The 25,584-nt window shown below is 40.4% G+C and overlaps 1 protein-coding gene and 1 long non-coding RNA gene across 4 annotated transcripts in view; both read right to left on the reverse strand.

Moving 5' to 3' along the window:
• LOC137283747 (uncharacterized) overlaps nt 1–25,584 on the reverse strand; it is a 702,566-nt gene that overhangs the window by 375,330 nt on the left and 301,652 nt on the right. The window lies entirely within an intron of this gene.
• Nucleotides 11,908–17,437, reverse strand: LOC137283574 (uncharacterized). Of its 3 annotated transcripts, none has more exons than XM_067815146.1 (5): nt 17,266–17,437; nt 16,837–16,884; nt 16,012–16,322; nt 15,414–15,503; nt 11,908–13,893 (listed from the first exon to the last, which is right to left on the reverse strand). In XM_067815146.1, exons 2-5 carry the CDS (start codon nt 16,856–16,858, stop codon nt 13,666–13,668), a joined length of 651 nt encoding a protein of 216 aa, XP_067671247.1. In that variant the 5' UTR covers nt 16,859–16,884; nt 17,266–17,437; the 3' UTR covers nt 11,908–13,665. The 3 variants fall into 3 exon arrangements, with proteins under 3 accessions (XP_067671247.1, XP_067671248.1, XP_067671249.1); XM_067815147.1 differs by lacking the exon at nt 17,266–17,437 and adding an exon at nt 17,053–17,207; XM_067815148.1 differs by lacking the exon at nt 17,266–17,437 and adding an exon at nt 17,044–17,207.

The following is a 25,584-nucleotide window of genomic DNA, read 5'->3' on the forward strand; positions in this document are numbered from 1 at the left end:
GCTGTAAGTAAGTGAACTGTCTGGTCCAGACAAGATTATTTACAGTTGCGTGCGTCTTGAAACTCAACCCACTCGCTCATAAATCAGGTTAGAAGAACCATTTAATTGCGTTTCGGCATACACGTACACCGGTGCGCACTGTTGTTCATGATATCAATCACAGGGTCGTCTGATCCAGATTTGTTTACTTGCAGGCCTACAGTATGTAGCTAAATATTTCAGCGGTGTAAAATAACACAGGACTATACCGTTGCTGGTGTTACAAGCTATTGTTTTCTTTCAGCTTCAATCCCCTCTTCAATAAGGACATCGCCATGAATCAGGAGATGGATACAACGAGGTGAGAGGGTACAGAATGAATTGGTGGATGTACGGGTGGGTGGCATGTTTGTAAGTGAATGGATGAGAAGAAAGGGAGTAAGGCTAAACACCCCATTTCCCAGTGTTCCACAGTAGTGGACTCCAGAAATGAGCTTTATTCGTTTTTGTCACCGAGGCCAATGGAAGCTGGACCTTTGGTGTGACGAGTCACTCTTTGTTCACAAACACAACCACCACTCCCGCTCTGTTTGAATTACGGCCGGGATGGGTAATCCGGATACCCGTGGCGGATGGGTAATGAGTCCCAGTACCCGGACCTGTTGTGGTTATGTGAATAATAGATTAAACAATGTATTACGTTATTCTTTCATGATTAAACTGTTGAAGTGTCTTTGAAGATGTCCATGTAATTTTGCACCCACCTGTTTTGAATATGACCCGTGGTTACGATGTTGCAAAACTCCAAATTGTGGCCTCCGACGTGAAAAATATATCGCCATTTCTTACAAATCTGAGGAATTAACATAGCATGTGTCTGGGTAGGATAGTGTGTAGGGGTGGGGTACACGGGTTCAAACATTTGGACCCGTCAAAGGCCTAACTGAAATATCGTTATGATGAGAGGGAAATGATAAAGAAAAGGTATCTCTTGCTTGAACGTTGCTTCCTTTAAAACTAAGGAGTTTCACAACAGTCCTTTGTCAAAAATTTATGTAATATGGTATATGATATAGTTCTGTGGAACTGTCTGGATTGTTGATACCCCTGTGTACTTTACGTGGAACCATTAATGACTGCGACCAGATGCCGCAAGTCTTGATGCAGTCGTAAAGTTGCAACGTTCCTCTTCCCCAGCATTGCGTCAGGCGACTCGTTGGACAACAATATGGTCCTCGACGGTAATACCGCAAAGGAGGAAGATGAACAGGAGTTCACAGTCAACTTCTTCGACGATAAACAACAGATCCGTTACAGCAACAACGCTCTTGGCGAGGTGCTGCGCCAATACGACTTCATCGACGAGGAAATGGGGACAAGGGGACACGACGTGGGGGATTCAGCAAGCTCCAGCTCTGAACAAGGAAATCCGAGAAAGATGGTGATGGGAAGAGACGTAGATTTAGGGGACGTCAATGATCTGGACTCGACAGATATTTGAGAAGTGTCTTTGATCAGTGAACTGAATTGAATACAACAGAGACACACTCGTGAAGGAATAGATGTTGTGAAACTTCAGCAACATCTGAAGATTTAGGAGACGTCACTGACCTGGAATCGAGAGATATCTGAGAAGTGTCCTATCTGTGAACTGAACAGCAGACAACAGAGTGACACTCAATGAGTAATACATTCTGTGAACCTTCAACAACTGAAGCTACTTTTCTTCGGTATACTCTTTTATCTGTTCCCATATTGGCCCGTTCGATCCTGTTAAAAACGTGATCATGTGATTAATTCATTATTCCGGACATTTGCATACCCGGAGTGTTTGACAATGCCTTTTAGTGTTTGACGATTAACTGTCCCTGGGAGATTAATGTGTTTCATTGTGTGTGAGATATTGTAAATAAGCAGTCAAATGTCCTTGCCTGACCGAGAAGTTGTTAACTGTTTAGGTTTTAGTATTTCATCACATTACTGACACTAAGTGTTGTCTCAGTGAAAGGTTGTGTGTTTTTAGATTGTTTTTGTTTAGTTTACTTCATGGTTACCGATGTTCATCAATAGCCAATCGTTAATATACACGTGCATGTTGCTGTCATCACCATATCAAATTCTCATAATAATTTAATTGCTTTAATTTGTACATTTATACTTATGTAATTCGTCGTTGATAGACTAATGTGAATTTACGTTCTATGCTGTCGATCAGCACACAAACATAATCACTTTATTCTTTTTTGCAAATGTATGGTGTAATTTATCAACCAATGACAGAATGGAATTACAGCAATATTCTTCATCTGTAGGTACAAATTGATGCAAAGGAAAGAAAACTGTATTGTACATTAAGATGAAATCAAAAGATGCTATTTTTGTGAGCTTTTGAGATGTTGTGCAATATGATATAATCGCCAAGCAGTATTCAGATGACGCAGAAGCAGTATTGTGACGTTGGTACATGTATTTTTAACATGTTATTGTTTACATTTGAACATTATTACGTCATGCATATCAATTGTTAATCTATAAGAAGTCATGCCTGATCGTTATCATTCATCTCCACACTGTTGTTTTTTGTTGTTGTTGACGCTTATCCGAAACAGTGTGATATGATAACATCGTGTGTGTACATGACAGAATACAGTCAAACTGGTCGCAGTCTACAGAAGACATGAATAAATTATTTTCATATTTTTTATTTTCTTAAATTATCTCACCGATGAAACTGGGGCGCCGGGGGGGGGGGGGGGGGGGTGTTAATACATTCATCGGCTGAGCCGTAGATGTATCCTGAGTGTAGTGGAGATTCGTCGGAACGTTTATACTGACGATATCGAGGACGATATAGGCAGTGTACTTTAACGTTATGTCATATAGGTACTTCGACTATTCGTGGCAAATATACCATTAGCGGAACAAACCTACTTGCACGATACTTTCATAAATTCAAACGAACAGTTGAAACAGGATTTGGTATAACCTTTGATTCTGTTGGTTTTGAACTGAATCGCAGAGAATTATTCTGCTGAAGATCGAAATAGGTAAAAATGTGCCGACAGGTGTTTATGTATTTTGCATGCCGGTTGAGTTACATAATATTTAAATATGAAATGTCGGTTACCATTGTACAATTGTTTATTCACATGTATACATTGATGAGGTAACATATTTGTGAACTTGCACCATTTGGTATTTGATCAAGGTATTAAGTACTACAAACTTAACGCAGAGGACCACGGAACTCACCTGAAACCTTGAACTGAATGTAGATGTGCCCCGTCTCAGGCTCCAATAGGTTAGCTTAGAGCATTACAAGGCTCTGAGTCCATTCGGTCAAGTCTAGTAATTGCTATTTAAACCATCTACAGTGGAAGCTGTCTAAACCGACACTCCTTGGGACTGAGTAAATAATCCAGTTTAGACAATGTGCCGGATTGTAGAGCTGATGATAAGTGTACAAGTCATAGATGGGATTGAGATTTTATGCCGTTGTTGACAACCTGCCGGATTGGACAGATGCTGGTTTTGACAGCCTCCACTGTACATTTATGAAGGCCGTTATTTAGAACATGTTGGTTGATCAGACACATGGCCTCTTCATAGCGATATATGCAGAAAGGTGGTATGTAGCTATCTTTCCTGACTGACTGCTATGTAGGGATAAATTAAGAACTAGCGGTTTCGAATAATTTAGCTAGCAGTACAAATACCAATATGAGTGTGTACAGTACACACAACACACACACGTGCATGCATGTAGTAAACTTTTATACGATCCTGGACAATGATCCATAAAAGATTCACCTCAAAATGGCAGTTTCACAATCAACATCTGTAAGGCGGCGACCCTTACGAAATGGAGTCGACAATTCATGGCTCACAGCACTGGTTATATGGCGCCCACAATGTGCAGTCAGACAGATGAAACACTGTGACCACTAAATCATCAGTTCAGAAAGTTCCAATGACATTCTCAAAGTGACCAGGCAAATGGCCAACCAATATCATAATCATATTTGGTTTGTTAAGTTTTCAGAGTAGTACAGTGTCTGCCAAAAATCACTGAACAGGGAAATAATCTTTGTGTTTTCTTCTTTAAAGGTACAATGTCACGCTCCTCCGACAATATTTTGGTCTAGGATATAATAACAATAATAATAATAAGGGTATACATATAGGGACATATGAACTCACTTTAGCTTCCTATTGGTACAAACACTGAAGTCCATAAGTGAAACTTCGATTCGAACAGCTTCCAAACAAATAACACTTGCCATACATCGAAAACTGCGGCGTTGTTGGTGTTTGGCGAACTGGCCTAAATCATATGTTGCGTTATAGGATATTCGTAAGGAGCGTTACAAGGGCCATAACTCTGTGGGGTTCGGTCGATAGAGGGCGCGAGAGTCGATTTAATGCAAAGTTGCACTAATTCATTTAATTTTTATCTTTTTAACTTTACATTATAATCTTAATACCGAATGTATTTTCCGGAAATAAAGTATATGGTAGCTTGCTCATTTTACAAGTTCGGCGTAATGGTGTGGTTAACGCGTGGTCAATCAGAAACCTGAAGTAAATGTAAAACGCCCTTCTGATGTGTTCATGCCATCATCTGTCGCTTGTGTAATTTGACGGTGAAGTCCTTCCTTCTGGTTCACTGGAATGAGTTATACGAAAACTGTCCGCTGCTGCTGACGTTGGTGTAGAAGTTCCTCGCTTTCTCTCTCAATGAAGATATACTGCATCTCAACTGTACCTCTCTGGAGAAAGGCCAAGCTCCAAACACTGTGTTAGGGATGCGCTGTAATGATTCTGGTGAATTGAGAACAGGAGGCATGACTTGTAAGTACGGGCTGGAGGTCTTTACTGATGCTGTGGTGGAGTTTGAGCTGTCACTGGCGTGATGATCGCAGCATCCAAGCTCCCGGCAGCCTGATGACCTCTGCTGTTTCCTCCACTTGGCTCGGCGGTTTTGGAACCAGACCTGCAAAATCATCAGCTGGTGGTTGAGTCAAACAGTCATGACGTCTACAATACATGAGACATCATAATTATTAAAACAGCATCAATAATGACAATAGATTCGATCTAACGTCAGATTATGCAGAAACAATTTTGTAGATATTAAGTCGTTCACAGGTCACGAGGTGGACATAGTACCCCTTATCATGGTCCAATACGCATGCTTCAAACAGTTCAAAATTAACAATGAGGTGTTCGGTAAGATAAATACGTATGTAGTTCACTGATCTCCTCGGGCCCAGGGAACATAAACAAACATCGAGGGTACATGAAGCCATAGGCCCTGTGGGACCAATGAACTACAGTCTTAGCGAATCAGAAAACGATATGTATGTGTGAGGTAAGATAAGTATTTATGTAAGTTCTTGCTCCACTTGCAATTTGTGACTATATGCCGATACAAAGTATTCATGATACCCAAAGGTTTAAAGTGTTCGCGATGAAAGCATGGGCTCTGTTTCCATAATGGGTACAATGTTTACTATTCAACGCACATTTCTCATATTACCGCGGCAATTTATTTACACCATGAAACAATCCCAAAACAAAAGTCACTCCATGGCATCAATAACAAGTAACTTCAGTTACGTTACAGTTATTGAGGAACGTAGGCATACGAATTCGCATGGTTTCAAATTGGTTATAAAGATCCTGAACCGAGTACTGACCTGCACTCTAGCCTCTGTCAGTTCCATCCTGTATGCTAGGGCTTCACGCATGAAGATGTCGGGGTAATGAGTCACCCTGAAGGCTCGCTCCAGTTCCTCCAACTGCCACGCGCTGAAGTTGGTCCTCATCCTGGCGCGGTGTTGGGTGAGAGGCGGACCAGCATCTGCAGCAGCGACGTTCAACGCTGATGCATCTGTGAGTAAAAGAGTGTTGTTTTATGACGCACACAGAAGAACTGCGTCAACAAAAGTCAACGGCGAAAAACACCAACGCGGAGATGGTGCGATCGGACACTTTCAGCAATGGCCACGTATTCCCTGTTTAATTGACCACGTGCCTTTGACCTCATCCTTCGTCTTCCTGTCATGGAACTCCCCAAATTGAAGGTAAGTTCAACACCATCCCCTTTGTAATGTCCTCTATAACAAAACTTTATTACATCTTTCGGATATATATAAACATAGAGTCATCTCTTTTTGCATGAAGATTGGGTAAAACACTGTAAGTTATTTCAAGAAACCAACAAATCCAGGGACAACAGCAAATGTCCTCAATTAACAAGTGCAATGAAAGTATTTTCAGAATTCCACAAGGTGACTTCTCATTACAGTATTAGCACGACACTTTCTATAGATTCCTAATTAAAAATCAAGATGTTAAAGTTAGAATATCCTGAGGCCACGAATATGTTTCAAGGTTTCGTCCGCACAACACCCATGCTCGTATTTTTTACCAAAGCAATCGGCGTCCGAGATCTGCAATGCCTTCAGGGTCAGTTCAAACGTGAAAAGGACGGTGGGGTGACCTTGCGGTTAAAGCGTACGCTCGTCACCGGTCTCGATTTTCTGAGGCTCATTCATGGTGCCCCTACCTTAGACATTACTGGACTATTGCTGAAACGGCGTAAAACGATATGCACACGCACGTGAAGCCTGATGTACCTTGAAAACTGTTGAAAGTTTAACTGTGTTAAATGTTAACTCATTTTCTAGGTCCCCTAAACATGGGATTATTCTTGAACTGATACGGCTGACCCTTATTCTTATCTTCTTCCAAAAGTAACTTAATTACACAAAATCATTTGGCATTTTGATAGGGACAAAGACATTTGAAGGTTTGAAATCTTTCAATAACAATAACCAAATCTAGTTCCACAGCTATGGCCCTAACGGGAGATTTGAGAAAATTTGCCCAAACTTTAAAACATTTTCTGAAACTTCTCTGCAATAGGCAAAATTTTTACGAAGTATTCATTTTGGTATTTAACTTTGGTTACAATTTGGCATTATTATATTAGGATGCCCTCTGAACTAGTGTCTTAAACGTTTATCCGTTTGATGCAAAATGAATATTTGCATGTGTGGCACTTTCTAACGTCAAGGATGATGATTATTATTATTATTCATATAAAGAGGACGATATGGACTAAAGCTGAGGGACATTTTTCCCTTCTTCCTGTAAGAGGACGATGTTAAATGAGAAGGTTTCTTTCACATTTCACGGTTTAGGACTCCTGCCAAAAGGACGGCTGATCTGACAGTAAGCCTGATGGATAACTTGTTGACTATTTGTTTGGAGTCTTTACGACATTTCCAAAACATAGCAACAAGAGTCAGTTGCAACTCATAGCATAGTCATAGCAACCCATGTTCAGTATATATCTTTTCAGCTCTGTCTTGCATTAACAATATGTAAGTACCGAATTCAACAACTTCTTGTTATAATTATTATTGTAATTATCGTTTTTATTGGAATTTTAATATGATTTCTAGGCAATAGTTTCATCTGAGAATAGCGCTTATCATGTCCGATGATATGTTCTGGTATTATTACAATGTAATCGTGACGGCGCGGAACTTTGCTGACGATAGTTTTACGGCAGTGCATCTGACACAGTCCTTATTAAGCTGAGACATTTCTGAATAACAGACACAAACATAAGAAGTGTTGCGTATCAGTCAGAATATGTAATCAAGCAATGCGTGTCTTGGAGATATCACTGAATTTGAAACTTGGTATTTCAAATGTTCCGGCCTATCAAATCTACAGGAAACAATCACACAACGTGCTATTTTACTTGGACCTGTTCCAGTCATTTCTTAGATTGGGAAGGAATGTTTAAAATGTACAGCAAAATAAAACACCACATATCTGCTAATACGGCAGTGGGTGGACTTTGTTCCATCTATAGATGTATTCAAATCATCAATATGTACAATGACCAATCAGATGCAGTGAAACGCAGAATATAATGTCCAATTCTACATTGTCGTCTATTACACAACCCACTGATCATGTGGAAGTCAAGACGATGTTTAACATTAATTTTACTGATAAATAATTCAACACAATAATAATTCAAAACCAAACTTCATAAAAACGTGCAACTCAGCAAGGCACATCAAAAAGAAATACCTTAGAATTCTCGAATAATGGTACCATATTAAAGATGCGACTAGTTGTGATCTATTTCAATATATTTATAACAAGAGTTATACCTCTTTCTTCAGTTTCCTCGGAATTCCACAATCATGTATCACATTTTTAACACTTCATTCCAAACTTATCACACACCTCTACACAGTTCCGAACAACAACATCACCATCACCACCACCACCACCATCATCATCATCATCATCATCATCAACAACAACAACAACAACAACAACAACAACAACAACAACAACAACAACAGCAATGAATATCTGAATGTCATCTCACCATTTTTTACTGATGCTTCCAGACAATGATCAGTGGCGTTGTCCGTTCTTCCCTCAAACGATTTGCCCAAAATTCGATCAATTCCGAAACTTAAAGAAGCCGACTCAACAAACTTTCTATCGGTCATCCTCTGGTATGAGAACATATGAGACTGACTTCTCTTTCAGTCTCCAGTTATACACATCCGGAGCGCCGTTACCATGTTTGCAAGACGTCATGCATCTTAAACAAACCTCTACCTGGAATCACAACATTAATTCGCCGCGGTTCATGAGATTAATTTCATCAATTTCATTTAGGTCAATTTTGTTATTTAATTTCACTTCTCCGTTAATGTTCATATGATTTTATATGCAAACACGAGCAGTCTCGGCTGGTCACGTGGTCTTTGGAGAGAGCCTACCTTTGGTCAAGTTCCCACCGGGGTCCCATTCATCTTCATCTTCTCGCCACTAAGGAACTGGGCAATGTTGACACGGGCTATGCAGTGCCACGTACTAATTAAGACGGCCCGGTACTGCTGTTGACTTATGATCAGCTAATACGACAAACATCTGAATTATTAGATAAGCATGGGAAAATTGCTTCCTAATTTCACCTGCAGTTGCCGCTTTTACGAGATTCATTATACTAGAGATACGGACATTGAAGACAATCAAATAAGCACCAAATCCGGCGTGTGTGATTTTTTCGAATTAGTTCAGGAGAGATTATATTTTGGCATATTGATGTTTCGAAGCCTGCAACCACACTATCAGTTAACCCCGCATTAGAATGCAATTACAAGAGCCCGGACGCATGAAACGGATGCATATCTCGGAATTACTCCGTCATGTTTTGAAAAAAATGGAATGAAAATATTGACATAATGCCGACCTTTCATCTAACTGGCATTTCGTCACTTGTGGCTTGGAGTTGCCTCGATCTGAGGATTGGAGAGCATTATTCTCAGGATTTAGGAGCATTGTGTAAGGATTTAAGATCAGATTTCCGTGACTCAGGGCGTGAGAGGTTTCTGTTTGTATGTTTCTCTGCATGGATTATAGGTTCGAATCTCATGTCATGCTTTTAGGTTGGTATGTATATAACCGTGCTTTTCCCCAAACTGTAAACGTCTGAAACATCATGACTATACACTTTCATAGATCGGGAATACATTTGACGTAATATCGGGTGCATAATCTAAACACTGAGAGACCGGGACTCGCTGAGTCGTAATGAAATGATCAAAGGTTCTATTTTAGCTGCATGTATACGAAATGAAATTGTTACGGTTCAAAGTCAAATGCCATTATGATTTGATTATGATGAGAAGAGTTAATGGTCAGGGTAGGTAACTGTGGTCGACCCGTGAAGATCCAGGTAAGAATTGACCTTCAGCCACCAATGCTTGTCGGAAGAGGCGACTAACAGGATTGTATGGTCAAGATAGCTGACTTGGGTGACACATGTCATCGTAACCCAAATGCGTAAAGACCTCATCCAGGGTTTAGTGATTAAAGGGTTGACCTTTGAGCGGAAGGTCGGGGTTCGATCCCCATCAGCGTCAAACCAAAAGCCTGTAAAATATGGTAAAATATGTTGTTCCCTGCCTATCGTTCGGCATTAGTGGGTAAAACAAGGACTGGTCGTTTCAGAGTCAGTATAATGTATCTGAGTGGAGTGTTTATGCTTAACTGTAGCATGGTATGACAGTGAGCTAACACAATAAAAACCATAAAAACAGCTTATACCTTGTCTAGTACAAGCAGCCACACAACTTTGCACGTCGTCATATGAGCGAAATATTCTTAAGTGTGACGTTAAACCCTTTTTAACCTCACCAGTTACGTAGATCCAAGATCATGTTGTTGATCATTGAATTAAAGTTACTGCCACGTTACCTTTAAACTAACCTTTACTCATATACAACCTCCAAAGCATGAATTTTGAGCAAATGTTCGCCATCGGACAGGCCCATCCGTGAGGTCGTTTAAATTTTGAAATTTCGAACAAAGGCTCTTTTTAAAAAAACAACCATATACTCATGACAGTGGCATTATGAATTTTGTCAAATGTCTTATCAAAAACTGGACTATACTGTGTCTGAACTTCTAAACATTTTTGGTTTCCGTGTTTAGGTAGTATTTTCTTCATGCCTACGTGTCACGTGTTTTCGACAGAATTCAACCACCTAGCATATGCATGGAGATTTTAATGTTGCGATCCTGATAAAAGCGTCTTTAAAATCCACTCTTACAGTGTGAATCAGTATAATCATCAGTATCATTGCACAAGTGTACTAGTACAGTTAGTTCCCCTTGACTATTGTCAGCGCAGGGGGTGTGCATGAGATAGGGGACTTCTCACACAGGATGCATCTAAAGTGTTAAGGTTTCTGCAAGGTAAAGCGAGCTTACAGAGCACAAATTGTGCCAGTTATATTTTGATGACAATTAATTTACAATTAATGTCAGATAAAAAATTGTACAGACAAGGGTTGCTTATGGATGACAACGTTGAAAAAACAACACAGAAATTGGCATTCGTAAAACGTATCTTTTAGCTTAGTTACTAACTTTAAAGATATCATTCAAACAGTCCACACATGACTCAAAATTTGGAATATTGGATTTACAAAAATGATAAAATGCAAATGATGAAGCCAAGTAGGAAACAGATGAAGAAAGAGAAATTAAAGGAAAAAGTGACAATTTATTTCATTCCCTTGGAAAGTTTCATCTGTATGCAGTGGCAATGCCTAGCGATATGCTCGCAAAATGTAATATCCCACACTGCTTTTGAATGGTATATTATCGTTTCACGTGATCCTTTTTCGCACGTTTATTTATTTTACTTAAAACAAGAGAACTAACGAGAACAGATTTAACAGGTAATTTCAGGTGCACCCCTCCTTGTTAATTAATATTAAACCTTAAGTCTAAACTAACAGATCACATCCACTTTGGTTGATGAACGTGGTGCGTCCAGTTGTTGCCATTGTTAGGAATGGCTGGACAAGACAAAACGGTGAAAGATACTGTAATCTCGCCGACAATACTGTATTGTGCATTCCCATACCCCAGCTGGGGATGAATTCTGATCTGGAATAACTAATACAGTGCACATTTCCAGTCCGGTATCCATTTAATGTGTCCACGCCGTGATACTACTGGAAATATGGTAAAAGCGACCTAAAACTAAATTTAAATTCTCTCTCTCTCTCCACAAAAAAAGAGTTAAAAAAGACATAAAAGAGTTAATGGTGATGATGAGGGTTATCTCGCGGTCCTATGGAACTGCGGGCATAATACTGCTACCAATACACGTTGTACCCATATGGAGCATAGAACCCGGATCTACGTCGTGACGAGCGAACGCTATAACCACTAGGCTACCCCAAATCCCCTCGTCGGTTTAAGGCCAGTGCAAAGGGTCTTAGTGAACCAAAACAATATCTTGACCGTTTGAATCTGTTCGATTTCCGCAATAAATGTTTGCTCCACTCATACGACAAAAGAAAAATAGACTGTTCTAATATTTATTTCAAACAAACAATATACATGAAGATGTACACTCTAAAAAGTATCACAATTGAAGAGGACGGACGTCAGAACGTGAATACACGCATACAGTACATTCAATACATACACACAAAAGAAAGTATACACTGAATTGACGACTAACAGCGAAAAGAGAAATCATGATTGTAGCGAGTTAGTTTTCAGTAACAATGACATCGTTTGTACTTTTGTGTCAAATCCTTTTCTCCAGTGTGTACTTTCTTTTGTCGAGCAGTATATATCACATGCCTATAGTGACGTAAAACCATCATGTGTAAAATTGGGCGGCTATTTACACGTGAATAACACTAATACTGAAAAACATATGGTCACAATTTGTGTTTGTTAGAAAACATCAAATTTCAAATTCATGCCGGTATTTATTTTCAGTGTAGTTAACACCCGAAATCACTGTTGGTGTTTGAGGGCCAGCAATGTGTAAATCAGAGAACATTTTCAAACGGTAGTTTCATAGTAATATCCAAACGGTAACAGTTATCTCCCTTCTGTCTCCGTGACGAGTTGTCGTGGGCAACAACTTTCACTTCAAATGACGTCATAGGGACGACTAACAAGAATTAGTTCATTAAGAGTTAACGCTTGGAAATTAAAATGAAATTTAAAGTGACAAATGTTGATAAACTTTCAACCGCCTTACATAAGACGTTTCATAACATATAAGATAACTGGTGAAAATTTTATCCTGTGACGACTATTTCTTAGCTTTGTGTGTAAACTGCATGTTTGTTTTTTTTGTTTGTTTGTCTAGCTACTTTCATATATACAAACCTAATTTTATATTCCTGATAACAAAAGCTAACGTAAGTTAGTTGTAAGTCGATATTAAAATATCCTAAATTCATATTTTAATATCGTTCAGAGGACAAATGTCATGGAGCCCGTTTAATGAAATAATCATTCTTCAGTTACCGGATATTCAATACTTAAACAAACAGAGATGTAACGCTTTGATTCTGTGATAGGCCCAGGGTCCCGATCCACTGAGCATTCGTAGAGCTACAACATTCGTAAACCTACGATATACTATATATAGAGTTACGACATTTCGTAACGTTACGAAAGATTTCTGGATCTGCTGCATCCCACAACTGTTATTACAACTGTTATCACAATCACACTTTGCTAAGATGGCCAGGAGATGGGACTTATTTAGGCTATCAAACACAATAAAAACAAACAATTGAATATCGTAACCGCTGAACTATTTACAAAAGTAAGATTTTACAAGAGTCTATCATTTTAAGGACATCCTCAAACATAGATTAATACACGCTTAGATTCTCATAAAATATATGTGATAATCACAGAATTCTTTTCAGCGAGCCCATGCTCTTGTCATTTCAAAGAAATCCAAACAACTTATTCGCTTAACAACGAGACCAACGCGGAAATCATAAACAGATACGACTAAACAACAGCAATTATTTTGAAGTTTGAAATTTTTGAAAATTAATATAAAATGTATCTTTGGATATTTTGACAAACTTAAATTTAGTTTGGAATAGACCATCATAGGGAAACTGCATGATTCAAAGTTATAGAATCGGGAAGTGTTTACCAATTACAAACCAGACTGAAAAAATGACACAAAGAACAATAACCATTCACATTTCGAAAAGCAAAAACCAAACAATTTTTCGAACATGTGGTTTGGAAATTATGCCACATTGTACACCCAGGGCCTGGTTATCAACTGTAATTTTAATTCCTGATCAGTGACACGGCAATTACTGCAAGCGAAAGGCACGTCCAACCAATGTGAGGAGAGACTGTCATCCCCGAGCTGTTTAAGATGGCTGTATTGTTGTTACAGTAGGCGGTGTTGCAGCACGATTCCACCGTTTGGCTGTTGAGTGCCATGTAATTACAGTTTGTGCTAGAGCACGACAGCGTGTAGGTCTGGGGGTTAGTGCTCTTGTCCAACTGAAGCTGAAATTGACAACATGTATGTAGCGCGTCTTTTTTTGTTTGTTTTTTGTTGGTGTTTTTAAACACCGCATTCAGCAGTATTACATTTATGAATATAAATAGAACCTGGGCCAGGCAAACTAGTGATTGACATCATGACCATCAATCTATGCAAAATACGGCAAATATTCAACAACTATACACTGCTTTGCAGTATACAGTAGTACATGGATATAGCGAACAAATTTAAATGCCCCATCAATTGTCCTTTGTAATATCATTAAAATTATACGCGAATAACGAACTCGTGAGTAGCGAATTAACAGCTATAGCGAACTGATGTATTACCCTCAAAACCCAATTAACGACGCGATTAGCGAACTCACTCAGTGACAGCTCAGCCACTTAGCCGTTGTTGGTGGCGAATCACCACCGTTTGATGGTCACTAATTAACAATTCAAACATAGTATGTTTGAAAGCCTGACTGGTATACAGGTCTTCAGTTCACTCTCGTCTCTATGGCAGCCAAACGTAAAGCTATCACCTTTGACACAAAGCTTCAGAAAATTCAGATGTTGATTCAGGTGTAAAATCAAAGACAAACATAGATTTCGGCTTTGGCATTCCAAAATCCACTCTCAGTTCCATAAAAGAATCGCGAATCTGTTCTTCTCTCTACACAATTGGGTATTGGAATCCCGTTGCCCAAATCGTCCTTAGTTTTAAAGTGATCGAAGTCTGTCATTTAACATTAGCTTAAGTTCGCCACAGAGGTACGATCGTTTCGTGAAACGTTCCATTGTATGATTTGCGGGAACAATAGGTCGCACCACGCCCCTGAAATCGGAGTAATTATAGCAAATTTTGGATTTGAAGCGGATTCTTGTAGTAGCAAGACACGAAAGCCTGAGCAGGCAATCCCGTTATCTATTACCAGTGAGTGAGTATGGTTCTAGCAGTATCCCAGCAATAGCACGTCGGGGGACACCAGAAATGGGCGTTTAATATGTAAACGATTATAATAACAGTACAACCCTTACCACATATATCCTCCAAACTCAGTTTCCATATAATATATCTCTGAATAAAATTGTAATATCACATGATGTTCACAGGTTAGCATGTTCTGCTACACAACTGACATCCATCACAAACACATGACAAACCAAATCAATTGTAGTGAATTACCGATTAATATGAAGACATTGTCATTGTCATCAGGATCTCCCGCCACTGCTCCTGTTTTGACAATTGTTCATTCTTCCTACAAATAGCGATACATAATCTGTTAAATCAATTCCAATTGGGGATAACGTGCACTAAGTCAAGAACGTCAAGGGCCATAACTCGTATCACGGTTTCCGCTCTCGAACTTTAGCCATTGATGGCCTGAAAACACGTACCAACTTTGCTTTCCCGGTCTATAAGGAAAATTGTCCCCATTATCTCGGACGGACGGAGGGAACGACGGAGCTCAAACCTATACCCCTCTGCCACTTGGTGACGAGGGATAAGAACACCTCGCGTTAATGTTTCATACCTTGCAGGCAGTCCCCGAGCATGTCCCATTGGCTGCGGTTACGTTGACAGGGCAGCCATCCCCAGTACAAGTACTGTTAAAACATTCAACCTGCCAAACAAATAATGTAACGTTGACGTCGGTATTGCATTATCATTTCTGGATAGCTGTCACAACAGTTTTGAAAAGAAATTGTAATTCCTGGGTTGTGTGCGCGGGGTGAGTGAGTGAGTGAGTTTAGTTTGTGTCGCACACAGCAATATTCTAGCTATATGACCGCTGTCTGTAAATACTCTGGACTAGACAATCCAGTAATCACCAGCATGTGTATCGATCTACACAATTGGGATTCGATGACATGTGTCAACCAAGTCATCGAGCCTGGCCACCCGATCCAGCTGGTCGCCACAAGTATGGGTTACTGAAGATCTTTCTAACACGCAGTGATACACCTGTTTCATTAGATACAGACAACATAAATTATGTCTCAAATTAGTAATGTAGTCCACAATCACTGCCCGAATAAATTTCTATTTAATTCTACCAGAAGCTACGGATGCAATTCTGATGTGTGGAACTCGGACCCTGATATAAAATAAATTCATCATAGGAGCCTCACCGAAGCCTGAGTCGATGTTGAAGCGGCAGTTGACGATGTGGCCCCACCGGCGGCAGTTGACGAGGTAGCCCCACCGGCGGCGGTTGACGATGTGGCCCCACCGGCGGCAGTTGACGAGGTAGCCCCACCGGCGGCAGTTGATGAGGTAGCGCCACCGGCGGCAGTGGATGATGTGGCTCCACCGCCGGCAGTTGAGGAGGTGGCCGCACTAGTGCTGGTTGACGCGGTCGATCCAGCAGTCGTAGCTGAAGTTGATGCTGAAGTTGAGCTCGTGCACCGTCCATAGCCGAGGCAGAGTAATAACACGGCAACTACAGAACAAATGTACGAATATTTCTTATTTCCTACATTTTACATCGAGCTCAAGCGACTTGGTTAGAGATGGGCAAATAATGTTTCCGGGTTTTCATATTCCAGATGTCATAAACGTATTTAAGAAATAGGTCTGGCTACTCAGTTTGCCGGACAATGAAGTGTCTCTTGATTCTAAACAAACCTGCAGATCCTCACCTGTCAGCTCTTACAGTAAACAACTTTCGCTGCTCTAGAGATATAGAATCCACATCCCATAGCAGTCATTGGCTCTATAAAACCCGCCTAAATATACGTTTGCGAGATGAGCTTCAACTGACATCCTTATTTGATCCTTAACACTTCCATTTTAACGTTCCAAAGAATATGTTCACATCATTATCTCATTATTATCCAGGGTAATGATATTCAGATCGTGCGGTTTGATCAGGATCAGTATGTAGCCTGGGAATATAAACATTCTCATTATTATCATTATCATTGCTTACCATAGGTCATCTGAAACATACCCACCTGCAAGGTATCTCACTTCCATTGTTCCTATTTGGTTCAGCCGCTATCCTGCAATAGTAAACGAACTATAAATGAAAATGGCATATTAAAAACAAGATCTGAAGCAACCGAAAAAAAACACAGAATTGTTGGTGAAACTGACGGAAAGCTACCAAAGTTGATGAAGCTAAAAAGAGGCATAAAAATACACTTTCAAGAAACACCAACGCTTCATACAACACAATCCTGCAAGAGTTCTTCCGAAAAGTAGCTTTTCCTCAACAAATCATCCTATGCACAGGACATCAGAGACCAATTGAAAGGTATACGTGTATCTCTGATGACATGGATTACATAGTGCGTCATACTACCGATAAGGTTTGGTTAATAATAATAAACTCATGGAAATCAAATCCACCCCCAAGAGATTACATTGACGCATTCTCATACCTATATTCTTGTGAGGCACAAAGCAGATGGTCACGATCTGTTATACAGTAGTAATGCTTTGGCCTCCATGGAGACAAGAAAACATGACCTATCTCAGGAACGTCGAGTCACCGAAAATCTGGGGTGTGGTATAATACGTTAAACACCAGCTTGCCGAAGACGGGGTGGGATTCAAGCGTTTGTTCATTGGCTGTTGATCTTTAAAATAAGCAAATTCATTGCTTGAAATATGACCTTACCACGTGATGTTTCTCTGAAGTTGGTGATAGGCTTAATCGACCTGATTGCGTCCAAGCATGCACATACAATGTTTAAATGATGACTCATGGACGCTTAGTAGAATTGCACCTTCTTAGTATCACATGGTAACTCAAGAATGCCCCCGGATGTAATAGGAGCGCGGGAAATATTGAATATTTATCGGCTAAGCAGCTGGTGGTCTGAAAAGACGAGACAATATGTCAACCCGGTCTCGTTCTGCATTGCGTGGAGTCGCAGCCTGGTGATTAAAGCGTTCTCTCGTCATGACCCAGGTTTGATTCACCGCATGGGTACAAACAGATAATACTCGGATATTGTGAAAAGCTGCGCAAAACAAAACCCATGCGCTGCACAAACGTGTTTTTTTACTCATTTTGACAACTTGGTTTCGCTCGCATGACCGTTTCTCAACTGAGACATCAAAGTTTCGTTTCTATCCATACAACCTTCTGCAGTCAGGCCAACATTTGACTTTCATGCTAATAACTATTTGTCGACACATTCAGACACATATGCATCATTTTCGCATAATATGCATCTCTCTCTACACATCCAGACACATATGGACCATTTTCACACTTATGCCTCTGTCTACACAGACGTTTTCATATATACGCTTCTCTCTATACATTAAGACACATACGGATCGTTTTCATATATACGCCTCTCTTTATACATTTAAACACATATGGACCGTTTTCATATATACGCCTCTCTCTACAAATTCAGACACATATCGATAATTTTACACACACGCCTCTCTCTACACATTTGGACACATAGGGACCATCTTCACGTACACCTCTCTCTCCTCACATTCAGACACATGTATCATTTTCACATATAAACGTCTCTTTCTATACATTCAGACACATATGGGTCACTTTCACATATACTAACAGACATCGTAAGAGACGATTATAAGAAATGGATGAAATGAGATTCCTGCAGCAAATTGATTTACAACACTTATATACTGTTTTGATTATCACGTGCATCAAACTACGTCTAACCTCCTCTTCAGTGAGGGTCAAATTTCTGGCTCAGAGCTGTTGAACATTTGGTGATTTAAGTAATTACTATATTGCTTATTTAAAACTATAATAAAATCGCTATTGTGGGTTGACCAGTTGGTTGAAGTGCAAGTGAGTGAGTGCAATATTGCAATATTGCAAGTGCAATATTTGGCTTAGATACCACAAAGTTTATTCTATTGGAATCATTGCAGTGGGCATATCCAGAAAGGCATACAGTAAAACATTGTCGATTAATAAAATACATGTTTCACCGGGAAATTACTCCGAAACTAAGATTACTGTATATTTAACTAACTGATTCACGCGTTATAATTTTTGGGAACACAGGAGACGAAATAATCGTAAAATGAAGGAACGTTTTTGCACGATAAATGTCGTGCTTGGAGTAAACGTACTTGTGACCCATTAGGTGTCTGAGACCAATCCCAGCTTTACGATAAAGGCCCCACTGTCAAAAACACTGACGCACTCACTGACATAAATCGAAAGGGCCTAACACCACCCTCTCTCCCCTCCCACACACACCCATCATAAAGTCCATCATAAATTCTCAAAAGAGAATTCTATAGCCAGTTACTCCAACCTTTAATGCATGAATATATGAATGTGACAATGTTAGACCTTGAATTCTATAACCAGTTATTCCAACCTTGAATGTATGCATATATGAATGTGACAATATTAGAACTTGAATTCTGTAACCATGACCTGTAACCTTAAATGCATGACTAAATGAATGTGACAATAGTTCATGCATACATTCTTATCAATGCTTCCTCCGTTCACGTCATTCCCTATTGATCCTTTCAGCAGCCTGTTTGTTCAATACTTGACTATGACGGGTGGCGGAGTCACGGCATGGTAACGAAGCGATTGCAACACAACCACATGACACTCGTGTCCTTTTCGATGGTTGCATAAACGCCTTTCCCGGGAATCAATGTTTCAGTATAACAGACCGATGTGTAGTTAACCTTCATATATTACCAAACAATAAAATACCGTAAGCATGATTCTCTCTGCTACGATCTAAAGAAGTGGGTGATTGTGAAGAGATCCCCGTGATTTCGAGGACTCTGTCCTGCATAAAATCACACGATAATGGTATTATTGAAGAAAGCAAAAACACGTTTGTGTGACGTATTTACTAAGTAGTATTTTGTCTTTTGTTGTGTATATATATTTCTATGGATCTGTTAGAGGATAAAATTTATACTTCCAGCTCCACAACCACAGAAACAATCGTTGAAGACCGTAGCTTTGTTGTGTCACCTTTTCATCAACTCATTGGCTAAACATGCAGTTGCCCACGAGTTTGGTAATGAAACCTGACAGATTAAGTATGTTGTTGCACTCGGTCCTTCGTGATCAGGTGTTGGAAACAATGCTAGTTCATCATGAAAGTTGTCAGATTAACTACGTATTACAATCTTGTCCACCACGATCAGCTAGTTCATCATGAAACTTGTCGCATTAACTCTGTAGTTCGACTTAGCTCCATCACGATCAGCTGTTGGAATCATAAGTCCATAAGCTAGTTCATCATGAAACTTGTCGCATTAACTCTGTAGTTCAACTTAGCTCCATCACGATCAGCTGTTGGAATCATAAGTCCATAAGCTAGTTCATCATGAAACTTGTCGCATTAACTCTGTAGTTCAACTTAGCTCCATCACGATCAGCTGTTGGAATCATAAGTCCATAAGCTGGTTCATCATGAAACTTGTTGCATTAACTCTGTAGTTCAACTTAGCTCCATCACGATCAGCTGTTGGAATCCATAAGTCCATAAGCTAGTTCATTATTAACTCTGTAGTTCAACTTAGTCCACCATGAATACCTCTTGAAAAATGGGTTAGTTCAAGATAAATCATTTCACGTTTCTCAGCTCACTATTTCTGGTAGTTAAATACAAACACAAACTGTGACCAATATAATGCCCCAAAATAGCACCCTATTTTGACTTTCACCATACGTTTCCTTGTTTGTTGGGACGATCACTTTCCTTTGCATATGTTGCGGTGGGGTAGCCTAATGGTTAAAGTGTCCGCTCGTCACGCTGAAGATCCGGGTTCGACTCCCCACATGATTACAATGTGTGAGGTCCATTCTGCCGTGATATTCCTGGAACATTGCCGTGATATTCCTGGAACATTGCTGCAAGGGGCGTAAAACCATACTGTCTCACTTACCCCGTCTTTGTTACGGTCGATGTCGAAAGGGGCGGGGTACCCATATATTTCACGCCTGATATGACTGTAAAATAATAAGTCATACACACATGTTCATGGTTTATGACGGTGTATGGTACATAATATTATATACGATGATGGTTTGCTTGCAGTCAGTAGTGGCATGGCTACGTTCGTAAGTACTTACTTTAGCAGGAAATGTGTGCGAATGGAGAGCGCTCCCGGACGGGCGGGACCTATTGCCCTTCCATGAAAACCACCTGCTGTCATCACTGATATAGGAAACTATGTCTGATGGTCAAGACACCGTGTGCCTAATGTGCTTTTATATTAATGACTTAAGGGAAGGTCTTTGTAAATTTTCTAGATAGACAGCATCCGGTATTTTTGTGCGCACACTCGAACGTGCACGGCAAAATTTTACGTGCCGGAGGGAGATCGATTTTCAGTATGATTTTTTCATGAATTCGACATTTAAGTTTCAAAGCATTTGAATCATGTCTGAATTGACGGGTGTGGTTGTTGTTGTTGTTGCGAACGACACATGTAGGTCATTTCAGTCATGTCTAGTCATGTACAATGTAACTTTGAGGGGGTACTCCCTTCTGAAGGACAGTCACAAAGAAGCTATTGCAAACTATCTTATGTACAAGGCACACCTTGTTGTGGAATAAAGGGTTTCGCATAACTTGAATAACACACAGGGACTTGTATCGCTTAGAAACAGCGCTCGAAAGACATATATGTGTATAGACCCTACCCTAGTACTATATAAAAGGACCTTTTATATAGTACTAGGGTAGGGTCTATACATCTATATGTCTTTCGAACGCCGTTTCAAAGCGATACAAGCCCCTGTGGAATAACAGATATATTCTGTTTCACATCGTCGTGGTTGTGGAACATAAAGGAAAGATTTTGATCATGTTGTACGAGCAAAGGGCGTCGACGGTTGCGGAGAAATATCAAATGGCATGCTGTACCATTGAACCTTCTTACAAGGGTCATTTTGTCGAGTCATCTGTCCCTCAATGAGAAAAAAACTGATGTGAAAACTACTGAGAAAAAGTTAGAAAGACAACATTTTTTTTAAAAGTTGATAATAGACACCGATTAAACGAACACTATAATTTAAAGTTTCATTGTTCATTGGGACATTCATGTGTTGTCCTTTGTTGGAGAGAACGAAATAAAGAAAATATTATGACATGAAATGAAGAAATAATGTTTAGACCTTACTTAATTGACCGCTGAGAGGTGTTTTCCTCCTTGGGAGAGATCATTACACACTTGAAAGAATGAAAATAGATATTTTATGTTTTAATTTATTTCATGGCTTATCATCTCAGTCTGGTATTTCCTGTAGTGCAGGCTGTTCAGATAATTGACGTTTGTGGGGTTTAACATCATGAAGAAATCATTAAAAGATGTACTTGTTGTCACCTTGCTTGGTGTTTGGCATCAGGACGATACAACAGGATCTGGTTAGTCCGGATTCAGCAGAAAGGTTGGATGTGCTACATTCATGAGTGAGTAAGTACAGTTTTACATTGGTTTGGGTTATATTCTTGCTATATCATGGTGGCAATAGAAATGGACTTCAGCGAGACTGGCGTACGCTTACACCAATACCGTTGCCACGATGGACTTGTGCATGGCATGTCAGTGGACTAGAAAATAGAATCGGAGTAATGTCAGATAAGCATATGCAGTAACTCCACCATCTTCGTACACGTCATAAGTGAGTGAGTGAGTTTAGTTTCACGCCGCACTCAACAATATTCCAGCTATATGGCGGCAGGTCTGTGAATAATCGAGTCTGGGTCAGACAATCCAGTGATTAACAACATGAGCATCGATCTGCGTAATTCGGAACCGATGACATGTGTCCACCAAGTCAGCGAGCCTGACCACCCGATCCCGTTATATATGAATGCGACATAGTCGCCTTTTATTGCAAGAGTGGGTTGCTGAAGGCCTCTTCCACCCTGGATCATCATGATAAAACGAGTGAGAGAAAGCATGAGCAACAGCATGTGCCATTAATACCATGATGGCACGATGGCAATCGGCCGGGACCAGTCGTCATATTCTGCAACAGACTTTGAGGTACATGGGACATAATCTGACAGCAATTCCTAACAGGACTGTTTTGGGGGCTTTTATGGATTCTTTTCCTTTTCTTTTCATGTAACACTCGGAAATATACCAGATATGTGGCGGCGCTCTGTAAATGATTGAGTCTAGAGAAAACAATCTAGTGACTGACAGTATGAGCATCGAACTATTCATCTGAGATACGAAGACAATATCTTAACCAAGCCACCAAGCCTGGCCACCCGATCCAGTTTCTTGCCTGCCTCTTACGACAGACATATGTTGAATATCAACCCGGATCCAGGAGAGGTTTGTAAATTATGCGCTTGAGTAATTTATTACCATACACCAGCTGCCTGGCCGATCAGAAACGTGATTCAACATGCCAGTTCCGCGAATCATTTAATACATCGTGTGACCTTCAAAATATAACGTGATTGCGAAATGCAACTGATTTCCGAGAAATGATCCGGGGCCTGCCCACTATTTGTATGAAAAACAGCCATTCAAAAGCGTCAAATACCTGCCACCCCTATGGACGATTCTATCCATTTCCAAGAAATAATCGAAAGACGCCTGATAGAAAGACCGCCTGACAGCGGAAAATTATAATATTTGAGAAATCCAAAAAACGGTTGATTAAAAATAATATTATAACTGGAAAATACCTTTATAAATAAATGAAACGCGTTTAGAGATTGATTTGTAGTGATGAGCAAATAGTATGCCTATAACGATTGTTTATTAGGATTGGATGCATGGCTTGATAAGTGTAAGGATACGAGATGTGTTACCACTAGATTCTGGTTTGGGGGTGTATGAGTATGAAACCAAACTTGATACAATACACCAGAAAATAGACGAAATTCGCCTCATAAAAGACGCCTGCTGCTAGTCGACAACAAATCCGTTCGGCTTATTCTAGAGTCGTGGGAAAATGTCTCATTTAAATCCAAAGTCGACTTTAGCTCGACATCAACAGATGATAACAACCAGAATTACATACACCATGGTCTACAACAAGATGAAGGTACCATCACGCAGGGGCTCTTCTGCCCTTTGTTACAAAATGTTTCTTAAGATAGACAACATACTTCAGGCCTACTTTTACTAATCGCTAAGGTCGTTAGTCACTATAAACACGACTTTAATAAAGGTTGCATCGTGAAAGGAGCACCTGATCTTTACCAGGGGGGACAATTTAGCGAGTTACGGGTGTCATTTTGTAGCACCTGGTGTCATTACTATTGGATAGTGATTCGTTCAACGTTTATGATTACTTGTCCGTGTTAAGCTCTGTTATTTAAAATGTATCCATTCTACTGCTGGCTTTCTTATGCAATACCCTTGTACGTATACATACATAATCAAATACGTAACAGGTTTCAAGCAATAACAGGTGAATATTATCCCAGTACTAAACATAACATTCAGTGAGAAAGTTTTGTTTTAAACCGCCTTTAGCAAAATCTCAGCAATGTGACTTCGAAGGAAGCCATAAAAGCAAATCATCAAAAGAAAGTATGTCTAAATTCAAAAGTGGAAATAGATAATATGAATGAGGGCAACTGAAAATAACAGAACTTGAAACAAAGTCCTACTGACTCAAAGCCTTTACGGGAAACCTAGCATAATACAAGTAAATTAACACATCTGTAATGTACTGGCGGAGATATTTATCAAAAAAAGCGCAAATAATCTGCCCTTGCTTTTTAAGAACGTCCACAATTCCGACTACATTTTTACGTACGTGTTTCAAGTAGTATAAAAACCAGTACCGACACAAGAAAGGCTTTCTGTGATCTTTTCTATATGTGTATTAGTGAGTGTCTTCCCATGTCATGTTAATGGAAAATGTGTTAATGTATTAAGTGAATTTTCTATAAATTATTCGTCGACAAATGTAATATTGCCTGGACCTACCGTACCAGATAGATGACTGTGTATTTCCGTTGCACCACCTCTCGCCATCCTCTTGTTGCATCACCCCTCCCTACTCTGTACCAACCCTCCCTAGCCTGCACTACCCATCCATACCTTGCACCACCCTTCGCTACCCTGCACCAAACCTAACAACCCTGCACCATCTCTCCCTACCCTGCACCACATTACCCTGCAAAACTCTTCCCTACTCTGTACCACCCGCCGCAACCCTGCACCAGCACTGACTACCATGCACCAATCCTCCTTATCCTGCACGACCCCTCCTTACTCCCACCATCCCTTTCCACAATGCACCACCCAATCCTATGTATGCTACACCACTCCTCCCTGCATCCCTCTTACTACCAACGCCCCTCCCTATCATACACCGGGCCTCCCTGCACCCCTCACAACCACCACTACCACACCTCCCTATCATGCACCAGGCCACCCTGCAACACAACCCTCTCTATCACTACCAGCACCCCTCCCTACCATGCACCATGCCTCCATGCACCCCTCACAGTCACCACCACCACCACCCCTCCCTACCATGCACCAGGCCTCCCTGCACCCCTCACAACCACCACCACCACCCCTCCCTATCATGCACCAGGCCTCCCTGCACCCCTCACAACCACCACCACCACCACCCCTTCCTATCATGCCCCTGCACCCCTCACAACCACCACCACCACCCCTCCCTGCCATGCACCAGGCCTCCCTGCATCCCTCTCTACCACCACCCCTCCCTACCATGCATCCAGCTTCCCTGCACCCCTTTCTCCCACATTTTCCAGATATTTCTA

The sequence above is a fragment of the Haliotis asinina genome, chromosome 5 (genome assembly GCF_037392515.1).
Source record: "Haliotis asinina isolate JCU_RB_2024 chromosome 5, JCU_Hal_asi_v2, whole genome shotgun sequence".
Lineage (NCBI taxonomy): Eukaryota > Metazoa > Mollusca > Gastropoda > Lepetellida > Haliotidae > Haliotis > Haliotis asinina.

Bases quoted from the DNA above. Each gene is read 5' to 3' on its own strand.
- LOC137283574 (XM_067815146.1), bottom strand. From the start codon at position 16,858: ATGGAAGTGAGATACCTTGCAG. The intron at 16,323-16,836 runs GTGGGTATGTTT...TTTGTTCTGTAG, and splicing joins GGAAGTGAGATACCTTGCAG to TTGCCGTGTTATTACTCTGC. The intron at 15,504-16,011 runs GTGAGGCTCCTA...TTTGTTTGGCAG, and splicing joins CAACATCGACTCAGGCTTCG to GTTGAATGTTTTAACAGTAC.